The sequence below is a fragment of the Plectropomus leopardus genome, chromosome 2 (genome assembly GCF_026936395.1).
Source record: "Plectropomus leopardus strain MGB_pleo_1.0 chromosome 2, ASM2693639v1, whole genome shotgun sequence".
Taxonomy (NCBI): Eukaryota; Metazoa; Chordata; class Actinopteri; order Perciformes; family Serranidae; genus Plectropomus; species Plectropomus leopardus.
This window is the reverse complement of record NC_142177.1, coordinates 29,030,207-29,054,953: the sequence shown is the minus strand read 5'-3', so window position 1 is coordinate 29,054,953 and position 24,747 is coordinate 29,030,207. Positions and strand designations below refer to the sequence as shown.

Sequence of the window (24,747 nt, the reverse complement as noted above, 5' to 3'; positions counted from 1 at the left end):
GTGCTCGTGTGACGCCCATGCAGTGCTGTGGGTGGGGGCGCAGGACACCACGGTGATGAGTGTGGTACAAAGTGAGCGCTGTCCACTCTAATGGTGCTGAAACACCAGGAAGCGCCGCTCTCTCCCTGAATCACGGCGAGCTCCCTTGGGGGGGAAAGGCGGGCTGAGAAGAAAATATCGAGCCTACACCTTTGGACACCTCTCTCCAGACGTATGGTGTCCAACGTCTTATTTATCCGCCATTTATAAGACGTGTCTGCACATTTTTACATGCTGCTGTTTATGTCTGTGTGATGATGATGAATGATGATAATGATGATAATGATGATAATAATGATGATGATGATGATGATGATGATGAGAGCGTGGAAGCCCAACAACACCTCGGGCCTGCAGATGTAGATCATTGATCGCTGTCACACAAAGTTTCCAGCACTTCACAAACACAATTAGGCCCTTGCGTTTTGTCAACACACATCACAACGCACAACACGAACACCGCATGTATAATTGAGGATGGAGACATTGTTATGTCGGCTTTTGGACGTGCAGTAACAGGCTGCAGGGAGGAAAGAAATTATAATTTCAAGGAGCCTCCACCCTCCTGTTTTACTGAAGTCGTCGATAAAAAATGATTTCACGCGAACCATTAAAGCAAACAGTGTTTCTCCTTGTGTAAACACTGCACTGTTATGCGCAGCTAAATTGAGACTGTGTAATGTTTGATCATCTACAACTGCAATGTTGTGAATGCAAATCCACCATCGTTAAGCATTTTCCAAAGGCTGCCTGCTCCATATTGGTGCAGTTTAAATGCATAGTCCTATATGCCTCTAATAATCTATTACAAATGATAGATTACATATTATATGAAGTCCACAGATGGAAATAATCTTAAAAAATACCGTAGTGAGTTGTTGTCATCCTGCACTGAATCAAACAAGCACGTACCGCTGTGAACAATCAATCCGCTGGCACAAACGGGGATGAAGCAGTAGCATTTAAAAAAAAAGAAAAGAGACGTCGTTATTGGTTTACTATTGCCAGGGTCTAACCCAATCCATTTTTTCCTCCTCTGCCTCCGACATGGCAGAGAGATCCTCAGCACGATCTACTGCCCACCCGCCGGCTTCCCGCTCCGCATATCGCACCAGCGTTTCACCCGGAGATCAACAAGTATACGCCGAGAGCCCATTCGGACAGACTACCTGTGTTTCCCAGTCAGCTGTGCGAGGAGGCGCCGCATCTCTCTGAAGGTGGATCTATGTCAGCTCAGCTCTCTCTTCCACATCTGATTAACTCTTTCAGCACCGCGCCTTGACGCCTGGATGAAGACTTGCAGGCACTGTTGTTTTTAGGCCGGGGTGTACTGGTAGGCAGAGGCAAAGCATGCACATAAATAGATGAGTGAATATAGCTATGTATGATCTGGGTCACATGACCTGAAAGCACAGCAAAGCAAAGCCAACATGAGAGAGAATCAATAATAGTACATGTTCAGAGAAAAGGGCCACTTCAACAAAATGACAGGAAGGCAGGGGCAAACCGCAGCAGCCCAGTTTCCAAGATTTTTGCACTTTTCTGGGATTTTAGGACAATTCTGGGATTTTAGGACGTCTTTAGGATTTAAGGGCATTTCTGGGATTTTAGGATGTTTCAATGATGTTAGGACATTTTGTGGATTTTAGGACATTTTTAGGATTAGAGGATATTTCTACAATTTTAAAACATTTCAGATTTTAGGACATTCTAGGATTTTTGGAACCTTTCTAGGATTTTAGGACATTTACAGCATTTCAGGACATTTATAGGATTTTACTACATTTCTGGGATTTTAGGAAGTTTCTAGGGTTTTAGTACATTTATAGGATTTTAAGCATTTCTGGGATTTTAGAACATTTCTTGAATTTTAGGAAAGTTCTTGGATTTTAGGGCATTAGGGGCTTAGGACCTCTGTTTTGGAGGAAGCAGGGGATCCTCCACTGGCAGTTTCTTTATTGTTATTTTTTAGGACAAACTAGCTCTATTTTGATGTTTAACGCACTCTGACACCTTTTGAATACTAAAAGTACATAAACAATTCCCAGTGTAAATAACTTCATTTTTATTGTTAATTAGGAAATGGTTGGGGGGCCACCTAGCACCCTATTGGGGGCCAGATTTGGCCTGCAGGTTGATTTAGACCATCTTATAAGGAAATTAAATCTGTTTGATACTGCTTAATTTTATGCTTGAAAAAGTAAGCTATTAGCAGTGAAATGTAGGCCACCCAAAGCACCAATACTAAAAGTTCTGCCTAAAATGGCCCCTGTGAGTGTTGTATAATTCTATATTACATTTTTAGATTCAGGAGTGTAGCACCAAATACTTGGTACTGGGCATAAGCAGCCTCTGTGGCCCCCTGTCCTTCCTCTTTCGATCCATGTCTCTCGCACCTTTTCATTTTTTCCTTTCTTTAAAAACTCAGTTTGCTTTCTTTTCCTTTACTTTTTTTTCTTTTTGACAGACATGACAGTGTACATTAGTGCTCCAGCAGCATAAATGATCAGTCATTCAACTAGGAGGAATCCCACTGCGGGCAGACTAAACCATTTTGTGCATTAAAGGGGCGAGAGTTTCCACTTTTTTATGCAAAGTTCAGCCGTTCAATCAATTTGTTTAGCCAAGTTTTAATTTAGTTATGAAACTAATTACTTAGAAATAAAAAATGGCAAACAATTACATTTAAGGTTGGGTAATTTAATCCAGGGGTTCCCAACCTTTTGAAACCCCCTCCAAGAAGTCATGAGACAAATCTAGGGACAGAATAGGAGACACACGACATTTCCTACTTTACTTCACTCTTTAAGTCCATTCTTTGTGTATGTGAGCTGGAGGTTTAAAATTTAACATTTCTGAGTGGTAAACTGGGCTGTGATGCTTGCTTACTTTTTTTTTTACTCTGTAAACAGTGAAATAGTTAGGCATTATTTATGCTATCACCATCCTCAAGGTTATTATAATTCACATATGCATTATTTGTATCTATAGTCATGTATTAATAACTGTTAACACTGCTTATAGTCTTGACTGCCAAAACCCCTCACATTGGCAGATAATCTCAGTTTTATACTGCTCTTTTTCTTTGTAGTTGTAGTTTTCTTTTTTTCACTGTATGTATAATTGTACCTATTTTGCACTACCACTGGCTGTAGGAAACATTTTGTACTCTGCATGAAGATGAAAATCTTCACATGCTCATTATAAAATCACATTTACAGTGAGCCCAGAGCAAAGCTGAATGTGAAAACAGCCATCTAGTGTCAAACTTTGCACATAAATCAATCTGCACGGTGAAGGTTGAGTGAACTAACAAAACACTTGACATGTTTTTGGTTGAAAGGGAAACTTTAGAGCCATCAAATGTTCAGCAAGTGTTGGCCAAAGTATGAGGGCAAAACTGTGAAATGAGAAATATGTTAGGTTTACTCTAGGTTTTTTTTCTTTTTATTGAAAATATTAACAACCAAGTTAAATATGATATATAGATGCACTCACTACAAAATATAGTATAAATAGCCCTACAGTTCATATTACAAAAAGCTTTATCAATCAACAATTCTACAGTTATTTACATTTAATCAAATTAGCCTGTCACAGTTCTCGCTGTGAACTCTTCAGTCTGTATCGGATCTGCAGATCTCCGTCTGGCTGGAGCATCCCAAAGCCATAGCGACTGGGATTAACTGGTGGCAATTTAGCCTCCGGGTCACACATCTCCAGATCAAGATGGGTCAAGAGCAAGAACACAAATCTAGAGACAAAAGATTAAAAATGCAGCTTAGAATAGTTGCAAACTGCTGATGAACATGACTTTTAAGACAATATTTATATGAACAAATGCAGGTAAAGAAAATCACATCAAGTCAATTAAAATTTTGAAATAAGACACAAAAGCCTAAAAATAACTGATTCCCAAAGTCTTACCTGTCTCCTAATCAACCCTAACTAACCTACTTCTGCTTTGTGTGTTGTAAATAACAAAGATTTACCTTTAACCTTTGCAGATGGATACAATGTCTGACAAAAATGTGCTCTTCGTAATGACTGTCCATAACCCTTTTCCATAAAGTTCATTACAGAGTCAATGTGATTACTATGTTACAGCTTATTGCTAATAACAGAGTTCAGAAGGACTGACATGTTAATGGGGTCATATTAAGTAGAAATGGATTTCGCTGGTCTGGGAATCAGGGTGAAACACGGTAGCAGGAAATGCCTTGATCATGAATGTATCATTTTAAAAAGGAAGATATATCATGAGAAGATATCAATCTAAACAAAAAGAGCAATGGCTTTTTTCACTCACTGTTTAATGGCTGAAACAGCAAACTCTTTCCCAACGCAGATGTTTCTCCCTGCACCCCAGGGCATGGTGTAATACTTAAGCCTTTTTCCATCTTTGTAGAATTTATCCTTCACTGTCATGTCTTCATTTAGGAAGCGATCATACTTGAAATTCTGTTAAGAAGTGACAAGAAAAAAAACATGAATGCATCAAATGTGTGCATGCAAATAAGGTTGATCGTATGTCTCCTGCTCTGTGTCTTCTGTTATACATAATTATCACCTCTCACCCTTGGAGACAGATAAACAGAATGATCATGGTGAATTGATCTTGCTCTCTTGCTATTCAACTCTGACTTGTTTCATTTGTCAGCATTTAGCAGCTCATCCCAAAGGATGTATTCTGTTAGTAATTTAAATCCCACTGCTTGATCCAGCCTCCTCAAGACTGCTTTGTACACTATAATATGTATAAAAATACCACAATGGAGATACACAAGTATATGTATCATGACGGCAGAAGCTCCGTATCCCACAAAATGTTTACATGATTATAGAATCTAAATTGTATATATTGTATATATTCTTCATGTTCGTCTTACTCATCTACATATCTGTTGTACATTGTAGCATCACACATATATTTTATTTTTCTACCTTTACTTACTAGTTTTATACATTACAATTTTTAGGAGCATAAAGCACATGGTTTTATACTTTTAAACATTTAACACACAGCATTTTATACATATTTATCATTTAAAATATTCACATAGGAGTGCAAATTGTTTTATTATTACTGTATTTCTATCTTTATACATTTTACATACTCATCACTTTATACATACTTACGGTTTTAAATATTTAAATAATAGTTCTTATGGTTGTTATTATTATAACTGAATTTCTATTTTTTGATATTTTTACATACTTTGTGCTGGTGTTTCTACTTTATATAATTCTCAATGCTTGGCATCAGAGCGACTGTAACGATCCACAATGTCCCCCCTGAGGATCAATAAATTATTTCTGATTCTGATCTCACAGGCTTATCACAAGAACAGTTCCATGTTTGTGTTCTTAGTGCCGTTTGTGTTAATGCTTGCTAAAGTACCTGTGGTTCTGGGTGTATCTGTGGGTCCATTTGAGGGCTGAGGAAGGGGAACAAACACACTCTGTCCCCTCGTCTGAGGTGGTATTCCCGTCCATTGTCCATGCGCAGGATTTTGTCCTGCACCACCTCTCTGTTGATCATCACCGCAGCGGTGAGCCGTAAGGTCTCGTTCAGGACGCTATCTGCAGAATGGAAGGGACAGCGGAGTGGATGATGTCAGAGGGGTGTCAGCGTGAGTTAAATCAGCAGTGCCCTCTGGCTTAATTTGTTTGCAGAGGTACAAACATTTGTACGGATATGAACATATGAAAAAGACAATCATAATTTAATTGAATCAAAGGTCAAACTTTTATTGCTGCTGTCATTTATTTCAGTCTGCTGCGCTTATCTTGTTATTTCCAGTCTGTGTTTCCACCTCATTGCTGCAACTTAACCTAAAGGTGTCGGAGTGAATAAGTGAAAACGCTGCTAGCAGCTGTAACGTACCAAGCACAGGTGTGCTGTGAGCTTTCAGCAGGTTGATGGGGCGACGCTGTAGGGAAGTGTCCCGGAGAGTGAGGCCTCTGATCTCTGATTTAACAGCCTCCATGGCCTCAGTGTGAGTGAGCAGAAAGCCAAGGAGCCAAAAGGCAGCAGGTCCAGCATTGCACTGAAAGGAAAAACACACAGTTTACATCTTTTAAATAAGCCTCTATGAAAAACTGTGTAAAAGTTTATGTATATTTTGTATATGCGGATGTACAATGCATGAAATCAGATTTAGAATCAGAAATACTTTATTGATCCCTGGGGGGAAATTATGGATCGTTACAGTTGCTCTGATGCCAAGCATAAAGAATTATAGACAGTAGACATAAGCATCAGCACAGAGTATGTCAAAATATAAAATGGAAATACAGTAGTAATACATAAGTAATGAAAACAACAAGAATATACACAATATATGTAACATGTTAAATATAGCATACATTCAAGAGTTGAAAAAACATATAAGCACATTTGAATAACTGCATAGAGGATTACTGTATTAATTACTGCAGTTAAGACAGTGATATAAAGAATTATTCCACCTTAAAAACCCTATTGCACATCTGAAGTTTAAGAAATAAATTACAGAGTTTTAATTGCAGATGTGTGAGATTAGTCAAAGTACCAGTCTGATAATATAGTGATACTTCTGATTATTTATATACTTTTTGGAATATTTCCACTATTATTTCCTCAGCTCTCTGTAATGCTGCTGTCTGAATATGAATGATTTGAGAAGTCAGTGAAGCAGTCCACACGTTGTAGACACTGCTGTCAGCCTCTCGGGAAGAGACACCTGAGCCTGTCAGACAGTAATTGCTGCGGGTTAAGGGAGCTGTTCTTTTTACCTCTGCACATCTCAGGTCAGCTCTCCACTGACAGTGAGGGCAAATGCCCAAAAGTGACTAGAGGTGCATCACGGTGACTTTCTGCCCTCTTAGATCTTCAGATCAGCACATCGGATGCTTCAGATAATTCAGATAATTCAGATAATAATAATTTTGAGGAAATTAGAGAGCTAGATGAGAAGGTTTCAATCTTCTCTTAAGTGATGTGAAAACACACATTATACCTATATCTGTGTTTTATTCATTTTGTGAAGACAACTTAAGAAGTTATTTTTTAAGTTTAAATTACTATTTTACAACTACTTTAGTAGATTACACATTTCACATTCTCACAGAATAAGGGCACTGCAAAGACTATTAAGAATATGAAATATGTATAATTATATACATCCAAACATATTGCAAAACTAATCTCTAATGAATATACACATTAATTAATCTGCAAAAAATCCATCCAAATCACTTGTTTTCCTGCACTTATTGCCTGAACATTTTGGTAAATTGTACATTTTATCAGTTATGTACTGTTAATGTTATGCAATGAATATAATATGAAATATCTATAAAATATGTCACTTAGTCACTGGTTGTCACTTTGCTCAGTGACAGGAAAAGTGGGGAACCACTGCTTTAGGGTATAACTCAATTCATGGCAGCTGTATACTGGGAAGAGCTAGGAATGCACGACTCACTGAAACTAATGTGGCAGCCAGTGATTTGCTTTATTTTCCCTAATGTGACTTTCCCCATATGGTCAGGAATTTCTTCTGGATTCAAATACATGCGTAGCATGCACACACACACACCTCAACACATTCAATCGCCATTACCCCTTCAAGGAAAGTAACTAATAAATCAATGTTTTTAGTCTATATATGTTTCAGTCTATAACATTGATTGTTTAAAAATGGAAAGAGAGCAGCAACCAGCAGCTTGTGCAGGACTCACGACGGACGAGGTGGTACAGTAGGTGGCTTTAGTATAAATCCTAGCATTGCACTCTGAAAAACCTCTGTCTGCCTGTAACACACATATAAGCCACATTCACTCTGCCACATCCCACTGGTCTCGCATCTAATGCCTCTATTCTCTGCAGTGGTGCTCCAGTTTCTGTCCCAGACTGAGACCGTGTGCTCCAGTATCCCAGCAGACATGATAAAGCACAAAAAAACATACTGGAGGAATTGTGGTCTTTCCCAAACTAACAGAGCATCTGAGCCTGTGGTGGGTGGCAAAGGTTTCACCTCACTTGTGGTGTTGCTGGGTGAACAATCATTGATCCGGTGAGACTGGCAGGTTAACAAAGGGCTGAAGCTATTTCAGCTGAAATGTAGCATATGTGAACAGCAGACATGAAGACGATCTAACAGCTTGCTATCTCTCCCTGCTGGCAACACGGAGCAATGACACCCTGTTGATCTTAACTTGTTTGGAGTCGTGAGGTCGAGGAAGCAACAATTCTGTTTTCACAATGAGGTTTGTCACGATAACTATGCTTACGTTGTATTGTCCCAGAAATAATTGAGATAATTGTTATTATTGTCATTTTTAGAGCATTTTATGCCACTGACATAATGATATGACAACACAATAATACACCATTTCAAAGAGCACTAAGTTTCTAATTCCTATGAATGTTTTGACACTGAAATGTGAAACAAATCTAAATAAATTAAATATTGACAAAATATACCACACGACCAAAGTATTAAATGAAATAGCCCCCGAGATTCAAATATTGCACAATATTGCAACATTACACACATATTTTTGGTGACATTCTCAGGTCAGCAATCTCTACTGAGGGCTTTAAGTCACAGCTGAAGACAGTGTTTTCTTCTGTGAATAATGTACCTTTTTGTGAGCTGGGATGCTGCCTATTGCTTTATTTCTGTTGTGATGTTATTGTTGTACTCATGCTCTGTTATTTTAGCCTCTTTACTTGTGTACAGCACTTTGCAACCTAGGTTTCAAGAGGTGCTATATACATAAGATTTTACTATACTTTGTGAACAATATAGAAAAGTACAAACAGTTGTAGTTAGGTGCTGATCATGAGCAGTAAACTTTATAATTGGAAACAAGTGTCACACGCTCTGGCTTATTATGCATTATTATTTTTTTTTTTTAATTTATTTATGTATCAATGAATGCTGATCTCAAAGAAGGCCTGAGGGCTGAAACGTCATCTGAATAAAAAAAAACAAAAACAAAAACGTGTAAGAACTAGAATGTGTGAAACTTGTCTCCCACTTTCGATTCTGACATGAATAAACACGCCTGTAAACACAAGAGCAATCTCATACATTACATGGATGTGACCTTGATCATTTTTGGCTGATCTCAAAAAGTGTATTACATAATCCTTATGGCCTGTCTATTCAAACCTGTGTTAATATTACTAGTTATGGAAACTTTGTACACTTTAGCCATGTGAAACTGAATAAATACCATCTGACAGGCAGATTTACTGATAAGTGTGCTATGCAGTCTTGCATTAGACAAAGCTATGTATCCAAGACACTTTTGATGTATTTTAACAACCTTTATCTATGGCCCTAGGCCACATACAGTCCCCCAAAGCTTCCCATCCAGCCCTCAAAATATTAATGAATTTAATATTTTTTATATAGTGCCAACCTTTAAAAGCAAATGAGATGGAAATAATTTTATTAAGAATCATTTACCAACCCAAATCATTTGTTTGACCCACAGGTGCGTCATACATGCATTTGTCAGCTTATTGTTACTTTATTACGGACCAACAGCCTGCACGACGTGTTCCGGTAAAATTACTAAGAAATTTTACAAGTTAAAAAATATAAATAACTAATTAATTGCATGCTGTTGTCCATCTTCCACTTTCTCTAGTTCTCTCTCACACTCACACATACACACACACCACAGCACTTCGTCGGTGTCTCTCTGTGTCCTCAGTCCTGACAACTGTGCTACTATAACACAGAAATATTGTGCAGAAATCTTTGTGGGTCAAATCGGGTTCGGGTAGTTGATTAACTCATATTTTTGCTTGTGTGATGGACATTGGATTAATAAGGCTGAAACTGATTCCCGTCTTTTATAAACGGGATATGGATGTGCCGTATCTTCATGCAAGCTTGGTGCCAAATTTATGGCTCTCATTTAACATTTTACCACGTCAGAATTATAATGTTCTATTTGCATTCTTTTTTGAACCTTTTTGTTCTACATTAAAGTCTAAAAATGCATATCACTTAAAAAAAAACCCACCTCAAACAATGTTTATCAGTTGTCACAGAATACGAACATACAGCTCAATTTTTGGCAAAAATGACAAATGGAACCTTATAATTCTTAAGCGAAATTTTTCTTTTTATCATTCAACATTTTGTTTTATTTACTTTTAATTTACAATTAAAGTAATTAAATAATAATTAAAGTAAAAAATGACGAATTTGGTCTACATACTGTACATAGACTTCCTTATCTATTTTTTGAGAGTCTGGCCCCAACAGGGTCTACTTAGAGAAATTCTGGCACTTGGAAAATGTAACTGATGACTCTTGCTTTATATCCATTCACATGGATTAACTAATGTAAGGCCACTGTAGTCAGCAGTAAAAGACATGATTCACAGAGTAAATGCCACGTATGCACAACTACAACTGTAGTTTCAGTAAGATACAGGAAACACCAGGAAACAACTTCAACTGACTAACACAGCTCTCTTATGCACTGTATTCAAAAGTGTATTACTAAACCTCAAACAAGATAAGGTGTCATGGAAACTGATTCCCTTAACCATAACTGGCAATATTTCAGTTTGAGTTTCAGGTTAAGACACGTAGCTCTGAGTAACTGGCAGAGAGGAATCTGCCACTCACCTCTGCATTGTTTGCAGGCTGAGCACCATGGTGTGGAATTCAAGCATGCAGTCTGGGTGTGGAAAGTTGATATGTTCTGGCACTTGCATGTGTTTGACATTTTTGAATGTGTGTTTCTGTATGGGAGAGAGACAGACAATAAACCTACTCTTACCTGTGTGGTCCACAGCTGCAAGAGTAAAGCTTTTTTCTGCATTTCTGCATCTACTCCTTCCTCCTGCAGGAAGCGGTAGTAGCTCTGCTGCCAGGAGTTCGACTCTGACTCTCCGCTCAGCCAGCTGGGGGACAGCAGGTCCCAAAGTCGCTCCCGGGATAAGTTGGCTATTTTGCTTTCCCCTGTTGACATAAATTGACACATAAATTACTGTGTTGTGTAGACATGAAGTCAGATAAGAAACTGAAGGTATAATCATTTGATTTTATTCACTATTGTGCAGCTTACCGCGCTTAAGTGAACAACGGGCCAGTTTGGCAAGAAGATCGTCAAACTTGCGGAACTCTTTGTAGACTGCAGTGGCGTCATCTCTACTCTCAAACAATGTGTGATATCCAGCCCTGAGCGCAGCCATAAAGTTAAAAATCTCTCTATGCATCACTCTGTGTTTTATAAACAGTGAGATCATTTGAATTACAGTATGTCGCTGGGTTAAAACGCTGTGTGTTACCTGAAGAGCAGGCTGTAACAAAGGCTGAAGAGTCCATCCTGTCTCCACTGTGAAGGGCTGCAGCTGTTCTGGTCATTCAACAGGATGTTCTGAAGGTGAATGTTCATGGAGCTGCTGAGCTCAGAGAGACTGACACCTTGAAAATGCCTGAGGAAAAAATAAATGAATATTGAAATTTGCAGCACTAATTTAAAGCAGATTCTCTGTAATCATTTAGTGAACCACAATGTCTGCAATTAAAAGATGCAATCAGTACCCTTCCATCCACTTCCTCTCTGCTGTGGGTTTGACACTTGGCAGCTGCAGACTGAAGATTCTGTTTATCAGCTGGTTTCTGATGCGGGTGAAGCTCAAGGAGACTGTGTCATTCATCACGGCATCGAAAGAGTGTGGGTCCAACAGCACTGTCACATAATGACCAGCAACACGGACCTGTGAGGACAATATTCACTGTTTTCAAATGCAGCCCTTTCTATTTTTTCTTAAATTTAAACTAAGGTAGAAATACCAGACATAGGAAACAGTAGCCCATTTTACAGTGCCTGTTCAAGGTGGGAATATCACGTCATTATGCCCACTCTCTGCTTTTATAAAGGTAAAATTAATGAATGGGGGGACAGAGGCGTCTTGCCTTGTCTCGTGTGAAAGGGACAGCCGGGAGGACAGGATTGCGGGCGGGACGGGTGTGATCTTTTTGACAGCATGTTATGCATGCAACCCATTTTCAGAGATTAAAAAGCAGCTAGCAGCAGTTCACAGCTAAATCAAAAAAGAAGAGCAGCACGCATTAAATGTCCACAAATTGGGAAAATAATTAGATTTGCAAGCTTCTTACCCTCTGAGCAGAGGACAAGATGAGCTGCCACATAACAGGAATGGTAAATGATGTTATTGTTTATAAAGGTCTGCCTGCGAGTATGTTAAATGCCACGCTTAGAGGTTAACACTGTTGTGTTAAATGTCACATCTCTTTTGCTTCCACGATGGCAACATGCTGTCTATAGTCACACACTGGAGTGGCCTGATGCCGCCATCATTTGGAAGAGACTCATGCACCCTTTGGTGCAATGTCTGTGTGAAAAGAGCTGCTATGTTTTTCTATAAAATACATTATGTAATGGTTTTGAGGGTGTGCATTCTTTAAAAAAAAACTCTTATTTGAGTTGTTCTGTCCTAAAAAAAAGTTTTTTTTTTCTTTTAATTTGAAGCGATGTAGAATGGCCACTTTTTGCTAGAAGGCCTGTTAATTGAAACATCTTGTTCTACATTAGAAAAATAATAGGTTGCATTGGCCTCTGCAGTACTAGTGTAGTGATTTAAGAGATATTCAGATTAAAAGCATTATAAGGGACTAATTAACTTGCTATCACCACACATGCATAACAAAGTCTTGCTAAAATTAATAATTTGCTGCTATCATGGGAAAACTGATTGCATTTCAGATCATAAATCAGTTAAGTTGACAGATGTTGCTCCTGTATGCAAAAACATCTTTGAAACTTTTCCTCCAAACTATTACATTCTGTTTGTCATTCTATATGAAAGTCAAATTTTCATCACTCTCAAAACCACTTCCCCTTTCCTCAGACAGAAATTGCTGCTTGCAGTGACACAGTCTTTATCAGAACTTACTGTGAAGATATCCCCATGTCTTTCTTTCATCCAGGCCAAAAACTTGGCAGCATCTTTTCCAAACTGAAGAGCGTGCCCCAACCATGGAATGAGACCGTTGTCCAGAGGTGGCTCATTGTTTTGCCTGTTCAGAATACAGATGCTTGTTAAAATTACAACAAAGTGACAGAGTTGGCTTATTTATTGATTCATTTGTTCATGAATGTTAACCAACAGGTTTGGAGTGCAACATTAAGTTTTGTCAAAAGAGCTTTCTATGGTGTGGTTGAAAAGCCATGCAACATATACGTATACCATAGAATTAGTTATAAGAATATTTCTGAGTTTATTCACTACTGTTGTTTAAAAAGTAAACTAAACTCAGATAATGTGCATTTAATACTCATCACTGTTCTGATTTTTATCCGTTAGATAATATGAATATTTAAATGAAGAGGTACCGGTATATATATCCTTTATTCTTCCAGGTAAAATGGTAAATGGACCTGGGCTCGTATTGCACCTTTCTGGTCATTTATCTAATTTGTCTCTTCAAAGTCTCAGTAAGATTTAAAATCTCTTTTTCAAGAGCGACCTGGCCAAGACGGCAGCATTAACCTTGTTACAACACTAACCACAAGCAAACAAGTACAACTGTCACACCAAGCAAACGAGAGAGCACAGCATCCAGTTAAAATGCAACATAAAAAATAATTCAACACATAAACATGTACAGTCTCTAAAACAAACAGTAGTACAGCTTTTCCATATCACAGCATAACATTAGCAGTAAATGCTTTTTAAGTCCTGAAATGCATTTTTGTTCATATCTGCTAATATCAATACAATAATGAATGGCTTTACCGTCTGCGAGTGGAGTAAAGGAGAACTAATATCAGCAGTCCATTAAGAAGTAAGAATATTGTCCATAACATGTTTCTATAAAGCCTGGTACTTGTCCTGTCACGCAGTAATTTATTCCATAGCTGCTGGCAACTCTCTTATATCTTTGAGCCCGGCTCAACTGTAACTACCACTTGTAAGGAGGCGTGGAAAGGTGTGGCTTGTGACACAAAGAGAGCGTTACACAACTCTCTACAGTCCTCAGTGTCACAAAAAACACCACATTCAGAGTAAACCACACATACTGAAATGAGTCATAATGCCACTTATCTAGTGTTTATGGCGTTCCAATTTACTAAAAAATTCATAAAGACAGTTAAAAAGCCGGCAAAAAATTTTTTTTAACACTTCATACAAAGCACAGTGAAGCCACCAGCCTGAACATTTCACTGCAGTGACATCATCAAGGTGAGGGGAAGAAGGTTTCTTTTAGTAAGGGGTGACGTAAAGGCACAAATATTTCTTTGAAGGCGTCATGAAGTCAAGTTTGCAGAGGTTGCTGATATGAAGTCTTCGTATGACAACATTTAGTTTCCCTCAAAGATTGTGCAATGTCTATTTTTACCTCCCTGAAGATGACTTCCAAGCAGTCACAGGGACAAGCATGCACTTATGACGGCTGTCTGCCCCACCGAAACCAATGATTAATTTACCTAATTCTCAAGCACAGAGAAGAGCTTTCACAGGTTTTGTTTATGCAATACCAGCAGCGGAATACTACTAAGTACATTTCCTGAAGTACTGTACTTAAGTTCAAATTTGAGGTACCTGTACTTAACTTGAGTATTTTCTTTTCATTCCACTTTATACTTTCACTCCCTTACATTTCAGAGGGAAATAGTGTACTTTTAACTTGACTCCATTTTTTAAATGTCTTTAGTTACTTGTTACTTTGCATATTTATTGCAAAAACACCTAGGCATTTATGAAATATGATTTGTGTTATAAATTAAATTGACATACAGTTTATATAAGTACGGCTGAAATGATTAATTTATTAATTAATTAGTCAATTGACAAAAAACTAACTGAAAAAAACCCCAAACCCTATATATATATATATATATGTGTGTGTGTGTGTGTGTGTGTGTGTGTTGTTTTTTTAGTTATGTGATTTTGTTTTTGCAAGGTGTTCTTTTACTTTTAATGCTTGAAGTACTTTTTCCTACTTATATCTACTTGCTTTAAATTACCCTGAGGGGCAGTTTGGTTCACAGCCAGCAGTAATAAATAGACATCAACAGAACAATAAATACAACAATAAAACACCAAACACAAACTACAACTACCGAGTGTCATTTCCAAGGCTGACAGCAGCAGGAAAAATGACCTCTTGAACCGGTTTAAATAAATGAGCTGCACACAACACTGGGATTTTATATTCTCACTGGCGAGTATATGCATGGCCAGTGCTATAAACTGGTTGCTAACTCTGTACCAGCAGATGGTAGTCATGCACTGACAGTAGCCTCACCTCTCAGCTGGGGACAGTCGTTCAGCAGTGGTCCCCGTGAGGTAAGTCAGCTACTTCAAATAAAAGTCACACATCTCGACAGCCCGAGAGAAACTCATCTTTCTACCTGAAAATAACAAGTAGTCAATGCGGCAAAGCTTGACACTTGGTGCTAGCATAGCATAAATGAAGTACTCAAACAAAGTACTATGCCGTCATATATATTTAAGGAATGCCAATGATAAGAGAGCAATAGCTTTGCAGCTTTGTCAATGAACGTGTAATTCGTTAAATAACGTGGGAACGGATGAAAACTTCACGATATTACCTCATGAGCATTTTAGAAACGTGAGTCATTAGGCGGGTTTCTCAACATAGGGTTTGCTAGCTTGCAGCTACTGCTAACATTTTGCGGGCTCTTCGCCAAACGACCGGGTAGCTACAACAAACGGAAACTTTAGTTCCTACAGCAAACATTCACACAGTAATGTGCACAAAATGTGAAAAACGAAACACGCAAACAATCTTACAAATAAAAAAAGGTTTGATTTCTTACAAAAACACAGGGATAATGCAACGGGAAAAAAACAAGAAAGTGATAAATCACTGCAACAGTAACAGAATACAGGTCCCTTTCTAAAACATAACTCATTTTTTCAAAGTCATCAACTCAAAATAAATTACCATAAATAGAGGCCATTTTACTGAGAAGTACATCCCTTATATCTTTGTCATCCCTCCCCCCCTTTTTACTAATTTCTTGCATTTCATGACATTTCTTGCCAAGTAGGTCGTTGCCTTTTTCCCCCATATTTTCAAAAGAAATTGAACTAATTTGCTCGAAGGTTCAAATAGCTTGTGAAAGGCATTTGAACAAAGTGCAAGAAAACAGATGTCGATCAGAGTTTAAAAGGGTTAATCTAATACAAGAAAAATATAAGAAAGGAGCAATGGGATAGACAATACTTGACTCAGAGTTGTGATCACAATCTTACTTTACCAAATATGTCCTGCTTAATCCATAATCAAAGTCTGTGAGGCAAGGGGATGATCTATGTGCCAGTTTGACAGAATTTTTTAATTGAAACATCTTGTTCTACATTAGAAAAATAATAGGTTGCATTGGCCTCTGCAGTACTAGTGTAGTAATTTAAGAGATATTCAGATTAAAAGCATTATAAGGGACTAATTAACTTGCTATCACCACACATGCATAACAAAGTCTTGCTAGAATTAATAATTTGCTGCTATCATGGGAAAACCTGATTTGCATTTCAGATCATAAATCAGTTAAGTTGACAGATGTTGCTCCTGTATGCAAAAACATCTTTGAATTATCAGAATGATAATTAAATCTTTTATTGCAGTTGTGTGCTGCAGTGTAGTGCCATCAAGCACCCCTCACTTGATTGTCCAAGGCAGTAAGAGGATGTCTGAGGGGCAGGAGGGGTGAGGAAAAAAGGGCACCGGCTGCATGCAGTGGGGCACTGGCTGCATGCAGTGGGGCACCAGTGCATACAATGTTTTCTTGCTTGCAGGACATATGGGCCTTCATTGCATTTTTTTCCCTGGAAGAACACTTTATTAGGTTGTTCTTGCACATTATGCTGAACGCTATAGTAAAAGGAAAAGTAACTAATAACTACAACTGTCAGACAAATGTGGTGGAGAAAAAAAATCCTCTGAGATGTAGTGGAAAATAAGCATAAAGTTGCATGAAACTGGAAATACTCAAGTAAGGTACAAGTAGAATTTGTACTTAAATACAGGCTACTTGAGTAAATGCACTTAGCTAAATCCTACCACTTATTAAACTGCAAAATTAATGCGTAAAAATTTCAGTGTTTCAGGTTTGTGATGGGTCAACAGATTAAAAAAAACTTTTAGGAAAATATCAAATATAATTAAGTATTGTACCATGTATTATGGTATTTTAAGTGAAAAATTTACACTTCATTACTGGTTACTGAGTTGCATTGCTTTTACAGTTTATGCAGTAATTCTGAAAAAGCAAACTGCCACATGATAGGTATTATATTGCAAAATCAAAGTACAATACAGTAATTTTAGGGCAGCATAGACCACAGATAGGCTATCTGATGACATACGTGACAGTGAAGTCATAGTATACAGCTGCCATTTCACTATAATTAACTGTAAAAATGTTAAAATAACTTGCTCTGAAAGTATTCATTCAGTTGCTTTTAAACACTGCAAATATGAAGAATCATCTGATATTGTATTTGTAATTTACAACTGTATCAGTTTTTTTTAACGTTGAAATTAAGCACTTGATTTATTAGTTCATTAAAGACAGATCTATTATTTGATGTCATCCAGTACAATAACCCTGTGATATAAAAGTGGTAATATAAAATATCACGTGTTATATTAGCAGATGTAAACATTAACAATATTTTGGTTAATGATTAAAAAGTAAACATATAATTTAGTCTAAAGTCATGTGTTTTTAATTTATAAAACTCACCTAGTAAACATTAAGCATAATCCTCAATGCCTTAACCATAAAGACGGTTTTAATTCTTACATTTACACAGCAATTAATCTTTATTTGCCTCCTGAAGGAGCTCAATCTCTCAGTCTTTGGACCATGTGATGATCACTCCTCCCTTAAAGGCCTATAAGTAGATGGTGTTAAAGTTTCCACGGCCTAGTTAGACGTAGCTTTTTCACATTATTTTCAAACCCAGCCCAACTTTTTTATCAGGCTTACTCTGAGGCCAGGAACTGGTGAGTAACATTTGCTGAGGAAATTAGTTGAGATTGCACGGTGACAACTGAGCGGCTCTTCTGCAGATTTCTCCAGGGCTCTCTCCTAGCTTTAACAGCGTTGTCACAGGCTGACAGTAGCCCACAGATTTCCAGAGAATTGGGTGCAAAGGCGAAGCAGGATTTCTTGACACAGTTAAAATTGCAGTCTCAAAACAAGAGTGCTCAATTATCCCTGTCCTATACATCAGTTTACATCGCTTTCAGACAAAAACACAGGATAGTATCTTAGCACACAGTTGCACTTGAGAAGCCACAGGAAGTTATTTGACTGCATTTGTCAGAAAACCCTGCTGCAGTGAGCAGCACTGAGAGGAAAAGAGCAGGGCAGAGTGACACATTGAGCCATTCTGAGTTTCCCTGAGGAGAGATGATCCATCATCTTTGTCAAAGTGTTGCAACTCTGGAGTGGAGAAAGGCTCCAGTCAGTCATTTGTAACAGCAGTTTCTCCACTCAGAAATAAGTTTCTGTGATATCAGTTAGTTGTCTTGCTAACTCTAAAGAAAACCAGCTCAAGTTTTCATTAATTTAAAAGACAAAATTGTCTTTTTGGGGTGCTTGCCGACATTTTAGGTTTCTGTATAATCTGTACTGGTGATTGTGTGATTATGTGATAGCAATAGGCAAGGCAGAATTTCATATCTTAAATGGTTCTCGGCCAGGATTTTATCTACAGACACAACGAGTTGTCAATTTATCAATTACTCGTATGACAGAAAATTAACCTGGAACCATTCCGATAATGGATTTATCATTTTTGTCATTTTTTCAACTCTGCCAAACATTTACCTTCACAAGGATTTAATATTTTTTTGTTGTAAAGGATAGCAGAGTCAATATTTTCTGTTTTCAGAGTGTTGTTCAGACAAAACAATATATCTGAAGATGTAATTTTGGGCTGCCGGAAGGAGGTGGGGGGAAATCTGGGCCGTATTATATTATAACAGTATTTTTCACTCTTTCCTGACATTTTACAGTAAAAAATAAATAGTAACTAATAATTAATTAATTGAGAACAATGGTTAATCCCTGACAATTTTTGATCAAACATATGTTGAAACGGAACTGCTTCTGTAGGTCCAAATCAATTGAATGTCTTTTTTCTTTGACTATAAATCAAACATCTTTCACAATATCCTGATTTTGAACCCCCATATTTCATATGTGCCCCCCCAATGTTGAAACGAAAATGACGCCCTTGGATGTAGTCTATATTATCAATATATAACATAAACCAAATTGAATTCGAATTAAAAAGATGGCTGAAATTGTTGTTCTGCAGTCGGCGTCATGTTACACTTGATGTCATGGAAACTGAGCTGTCAAATCACTAACAATCTATTTCCTTCAGCTGTGGATTCAACAACATACATGTAATATAATTGGCAGACGTTTGCATATCAGTTCACTCATCCATGAGGAGGAAAGTGGTGAAGAAGGGAGGGGGGTGGGGGAGGAGTCTCAGATTGACTTTCACATCCATTCAGCCTTTTTTTCTGCAGCAGCATTGAACTTGCAGAGAGAGGCAGAGAGAGAGAAAAAAACGGGAAGACTGGGCAGTTGTTGTGTAGAAGGAGCCTGCTGCTATTATCGCCAAGGCTGCCATAGCTGTTCCTTTCAGAGCGCACTCCAGGCTTTTTATGAAATGCACATCAAACGTGAATTGTTTCCCGATTCAGTGAAGAGTGCTGCTGAAGAGGAGTGGTCAGGGACGGAGTGGATCAGTATGCACTTTGAGGCTTCGACGTCGCCTTGAACGCAGCAGCAACATCTCCGAGCCTCAAGTACGTTTAATCTCTGAAGTTGTGTCAAGCGGGCGATGATTCGCATCTGATTGTTGTTCAACTATCCGGAGAGGACTGCAGACGGGCAAAACGCTGCAGCATTGTGGCAACTGGAGACGCTGATTCCTGCCCGAGGATTGCACAAGCCGTTCTCCCCAAAATGTCATCTCATGCGAAAGTCAAGAAGGACAAAGAGATTATTGCCGAATATGAGACCCAAGTGAAAGGTTGGTGACGCGCAGTCCTGATTTTATTATTATTCTGTGTGTCAAGGCACTATTGCGTAACTTTACCACAAGCTTTGTATGGCTTTCAGTGTGCAGTGCTGTGGGGCGGGACACATTGCATAGTTATGGATGACAGCCATTTATTTTGTTCTTCTTATTTATTTATTTTTGAAGCATATCTCTTTGGAAAATGTCTCAAATCCATGGCATCAACTGGCCATTTGGGACGAATCCAGCGATACATTGATTAAAATGCAACTTGGCTGAACAGGTTCTTCTAAAGACGTGTGTTCATTATCATGCCAAGCCCTGCATGTGTAGCCATGTAAGCTACTAGAGCTTGATGTTTTCTTTCAAAGTCCATGCTGGAATTTTTTTTGTCAGACTGCTCTTGATGCTGCACACCCAACAAGGAAATGCACCAATTCACCTTGGATAATCTTTCCAGTAGACTGGAGGTCATGCACCTCAGGTAGACTACTCATGCAGAATACTTGGAGACATCTGGGTACAACTTCTTCCTTGAAATAAAGGTTAAGATGATGTTAAATTGGCTAATATTGTGACAACTCGTGTCAATTTAAAAGACAATGTAGCGATTTTCCTGACACCCCAGTACAAAGTGTATAGTATCAGGAGGGAAATGGAATGCTTGAAAAGATCACACCGCAAACAGTTCAGAAAGTCCATAAATAATATATGCTGTCTGTATGAATTATGAACCATGAAAGGATTTCACTGTCTGCCGCTAAATATGTGACTGGATGAACCACCCAGAGAGAAAGAGAGAGAGGAGAGTCAGGAACAGTGTCACTGTATTGAAACAGACAGTGCAGGCTGTATATTGGTGGGTTGTCCTCTCAACCTTTTAGATGCAACCACAGGCAGTGTGAACTTTAACACTTTGTGCATCACTCTCCTCACAATTGTGGTTTTGCTCAGTATTATGTTGCAGGTTTTTCTCACAGAACTCACTCACTGCTTGACATAGTAATGCTAGAATTTTATGGACTGTAGCCCTAGTAATTTTTTCAGTAATGAAGCTAATTGTTTTGGTATAAAACAGGCCATCTCAGATTATGATATTAACAGGATGCAATAGCAGCTTCTGCTTTGGTCCAAAATCACCCAACAGGACTGCAGTACTCTAAAACATCCCAAGAACTTATTGGACTTTGGCAGAGCAACGCCGATTGAAACGTCCACTCAGAACTCATGGTGTGTATATGGGGCCTACTACTTAACTCTGTAGGATTGTCTCATCTCCAGGTGTTCGTCAGCATGGTCCTCATTACAGGTTCAGTACATAATCTGAAGCAAAGTTAGCTCAGTTTATATCGAATGCTACTAGCCATGTGGACATACAGTAAAGCTCATGCTAGAATTAAAAGGTAGATTATGCAAAAATCAAACAATGACGCTGTGGGGAACCCCTCAATCATGGACCTTCAGAGATGGCGTATCAGTGTACGCTCGGTACATGCATTTGCATCTTTGCAAAATAAAGTTCTGTTTTCACAGGAAATGTAGGGTTTATGGTTATTAATAAATCAAAACCATGAAAAAAATACATTTTTAGGTTTACTTCCTAGGAAACAAAAGTAGGCCTAGGTGGTTAGGTTTGGAAAAAAAACGTCATGGTTTGGTTTAATAAAAGTAAGTTTGTTACTAACATAATGAAACATCATATGTCACATGACATCACAATAGTTTTATTAAAATAATACGGCTGACTTTTGGTTTCACACTGGAAACAAACAGTGGCCCTGAAAACGGAGTTGGTTTGACTCATCTATTTCCTATCTCATCTGGCCCATGCAGACTTTTCTGCTCTTTAGACTATGGCGGTTGCTTGGAGCATCAAAAATCCTGTTGACTGGTGAGTCTCATTCCACTGCTAAAGGGTGCATTGGAGCGCTGGTATCTGGCGTTGAGGGCCACTGACTAGCCATCGACATTTGGCGTGTTGGAAGTGAGATGGGGTTGGCAAAAACATTTATTTCTTGCTAATTTCTTTTGGCTATATGTTTTTAAAAGGGAAAAAAAAGTAATTTAAGAGGATCAACTCCACTCTCATGTCTGTCTCATATGGAGTTTCAGTTAGCAGCCAGTTAGCTTTGCTTAGCGCAAGACTGAAAGTAGAGCAGAACAGTTCATCTATTTTTAGGCTGGGTGCCATGATTTCCTGAAATCAAGAAGTTCAGGAATCAAACAAATTTAAATCCAAGTAAATGTTTTAATAAGTGAGTTACAGAGGTGCTTGTAGGCAGATATTGGTCATCTTTGGACAGAGCCAGGCAGTTTCAAGTCTTTATACTAAACTAAGCCAACTGGCTGGTGATTGTAGCCTCATACTGAACATACAGACATGAGAGCTGTAACCATGCAACCATGCAATGCCTCTGGAAAGTGGTGGACATTTAAATTTAAAGTTGGGGATAGTTTAACTTCCAGCAGCTTCTGCTAAAAATATTTATTTTTTTATTTTAGTGGTTATTAACATTTCATGTGTGTCATGATCTGGATTTAACCCTAACTGAAATATTTCTTATTTATATGATATTACATACAAATTAAACAATAACATATAATTACATTCATATTTAATAAAATTTAATGACAGATGTGACTCAGTCCGGCAAAAACTGTTTTGACTGTAATTAAAATTCATGAAAATACATAGCAACTGATGATGCCACTGATATCAATATTGGAGTTTATGAAGTCATTATATATTAGTCTATATTTGACCAAAGTCAAGCTCTTCTTTTACAGACTTAATTAGACCGACTTTTGTTGCACTCATCGTACATAGAGACAAAATGACCAAACCTTGTCAGCATGTGTGTGGAATGAAGAGTATGATTAGCATTTACTCGAGCAGAGGTGTGGTTTCCTCTCCTCCTGTCATTCTCTTTGTCTGTCTGGTTGTCTTTTTGTTTGTTTGACTCCTTCACTCTCTCACTCTTTCACACACTCACTCTCTCACTCTCTCTGGTCTCCACACCAGCTTTGTGGCTGTGAGAGAGCCATCACAGCTCCGTCTCTCGTCTCAGTTTCAGGAAAAGCTTTTAAGCTGACATCTTAAGCTCATTTGCAAACTGGGCTTAGATCAGTTTGGAGCTGTGGGGGCTTTACTCTGACACTGACACTAGCCTCCAATAATGCTGAGTTGCTGACTGCACAGCAGTTCAATCAGGCACAAACCTAATGCACTTTGCAGTAGTTTTCATCATCCTACATTTCAGCAAACGGTGGAGGCTCAGTCACATCTGAACAATGATTGTTGGCATCCTGGTGTGTCTTTTTAGCTTTGCAGGTCTTGGCCTGTATTTGTGATTATTGGCACATATCATCTCTGATTCATGGATGACTGAATACTCACTCACTGATAGCAGATACTGCTTTCTATTGTGATGTTAAGTTGTCAATTAGTCAGCAGCTGAAACCATGATTTTCACAGTTGTCACCAAAACAAGATTTATCTTCCTGGGTAGTACTTCATAAAGTTTTGGGGGCTAAACTAATATTTTTCCTTCTTCGGAGTGTAATTGACCAGCCCGAGGTATCTCTATGCTTCCTGTATATCCCGAAACCACAACACAAGGAAATGAGGGGATACTCTTCATCACGCATCATACTGTACTTCTAGCTGTAGGCAACATCATCTTTAATGCCATTTGATCTGTTGGGAGCTGAGTTTCACTCTTATGTACAAATTGCTTTAATAGGGAATGTTGTAAACTATTTATTGCAAAATTTGCTGTTGCTAAGGGAACATGTAACAAAACATTGGGTAACATTGACCTTAAATGGATATCTGTCTCTAAAACATTGTAAAAAACAATTAAAATACCCTGTAAAAGCTGACAAGATTTTATTTTATTTTTTAATTCTAGGAAACTGATTGATTTCAAAATGTAAGTTAATACAACTGTCAATAGTATTTTTTTGTTTACTTTATATCTAATTGTGAAGTTTACTTTAAAAAAATGTTATGTATTTTGTGAAGTTGTGGCATCTTAAAAATGATGATTAATGAAGTTTAATTAAATCAGTCTTTTTCAGTTTTAGCAACTTCAGGAAACCATGTATATTGTGCTATATACCTGTATTCTGCTGGTTGCAAACTATTCAATCATATTTGTATTTTCGTAAACAAATGAAGAAAACAGAACCTGCTGATCTCCTAGCTTCATCATTGGCAAAATCCTTTTTGTGATGAACAAGTGAAGTCAGACTAACTTCTTTTAATGAAGTTGCTAACACTTAGAATGAACAAGGTAATTTCATGTCATTTTTAAGTTGCAACAGCTTCATTAAAATAAGTAAACACAGATAAATTTCAAGTAAACTTACCACTTAGATATAAAGTAAAAATATATTAAGATTTATACTTTACTTTTTCAAGGCAGTCGGTTTCCAAGATTATTTTAAGGAAGATCAACTTGTCAGGTTTTACAGTGCAGGAAACTGTAATATTTGTAACATTTCTGTAATTTGCTTATACTGGCTTGGTAACAATCTGACCGTCACAAAGTAGCATGTCACTCCTACAGCCACCATATTCACTGTGGAGATGCATTCCACATGGTGCATGTAGACACAGCCCTCTGTGTGTATTCATCATA

The 24,747-nt window shown here is 38.0% G+C and overlaps 3 protein-coding genes across 9 annotated transcripts in view; 1 reads left to right on the top strand and 2 right to left on the bottom strand.

Annotated features, from left to right (window-relative positions):
- kcnb1 (potassium voltage-gated channel, Shab-related subfamily, member 1) overlaps positions 1-3,319 on the bottom strand; it is a 43,708-nt gene extending 40,389 nt beyond the window's left edge. Inside the window, exon 1 of one of the 3 annotated variants that reach the window (XM_088090122.1) lies at positions 906-3,319. The gene's annotated coding sequence lies outside the window, so the exon portion shown is untranslated. The remainder of the gene's footprint in view (positions 1-905) is intronic. The other 2 variants (XM_042507382.2, XM_042507391.2) reach the window with 2 other exon arrangements.
- Positions 3,320-3,463: 144 nt separating this feature from the next.
- ptgis (prostaglandin I2 (prostacyclin) synthase) lies at positions 3,464-15,753 on the bottom strand. 4 transcript variants are annotated; one of them, XM_088090139.1, is made up of 11 exons: positions 15,643-15,659; positions 15,336-15,441; positions 12,980-13,103; positions 11,604-11,779; positions 11,348-11,494; positions 11,125-11,237; positions 10,837-11,018; positions 5,927-6,089; positions 5,441-5,622; positions 4,349-4,500; positions 3,464-3,793 (listed from the first exon to the last, which is right to left on the bottom strand). In XM_088090139.1, the coding sequence occupies exons 3-11, from the start codon at positions 13,007-13,009 to the stop codon at positions 3,634-3,636; spliced, it is 1,305 nt and encodes a 434-aa protein (XP_087946265.1). In that variant the 5' UTR covers positions 13,010-13,103; positions 15,336-15,441; positions 15,643-15,659; the 3' UTR covers positions 3,464-3,633. The 4 variants fall into 4 exon arrangements, with proteins under 4 accessions (XP_087946265.1, XP_087946258.1, XP_087946261.1 ...); XM_088090132.1 differs by lacking the exon at positions 15,336-15,441 and having other exon boundaries at positions 15,643-15,753; XM_088090135.1 differs by lacking the exon at positions 15,643-15,659 and having other exon boundaries at positions 15,336-15,595.
- A 3,834-nt stretch (positions 15,754-19,587) lies between these two features.
- The window catches only part of LOC121958435 (SLIT-ROBO Rho GTPase-activating protein 3-like), a 44,308-nt gene continuing 39,148 nt past the window's right edge, over positions 19,588-24,747 (top strand). For both annotated transcript variants that reach the window (XM_042507356.2, XM_042507347.2), the window contains exon 1: positions 19,588-20,116. In XM_042507356.2, the coding sequence (XP_042363290.1) occupies positions 20,050-20,116 (67 nt within the window). In that variant the 5' untranslated portion in view covers positions 19,588-20,049. The remainder of the gene's footprint in view (positions 20,117-24,747) is intronic.

What these genes read in the sequence shown, in the direction of transcription:
- ptgis (XM_042507370.2), bottom strand. Translation starts at nt 13,893, where the DNA reads ATGTTATGGACAATATTCTTACTTCTTAATGGACTGCTGATATTAGTT. An exon ending in TGTTACAGCCTGCTCTTCAG is followed by an intron (nt 11,238 to 11,347) that starts GTAACACACAGC and finishes GGCTGCGCTCAG; the next exon opens with GGCTGGATATCACACATTGT. An exon ending in GCTGTTTCAGCCATTAAACA is followed by an intron (nt 3,794 to 4,348) that starts GTGAGTGAAAAA and finishes TTTTGTCTCTAG; the next exon opens with ATTTGTGTTCTTGCTCTTGA.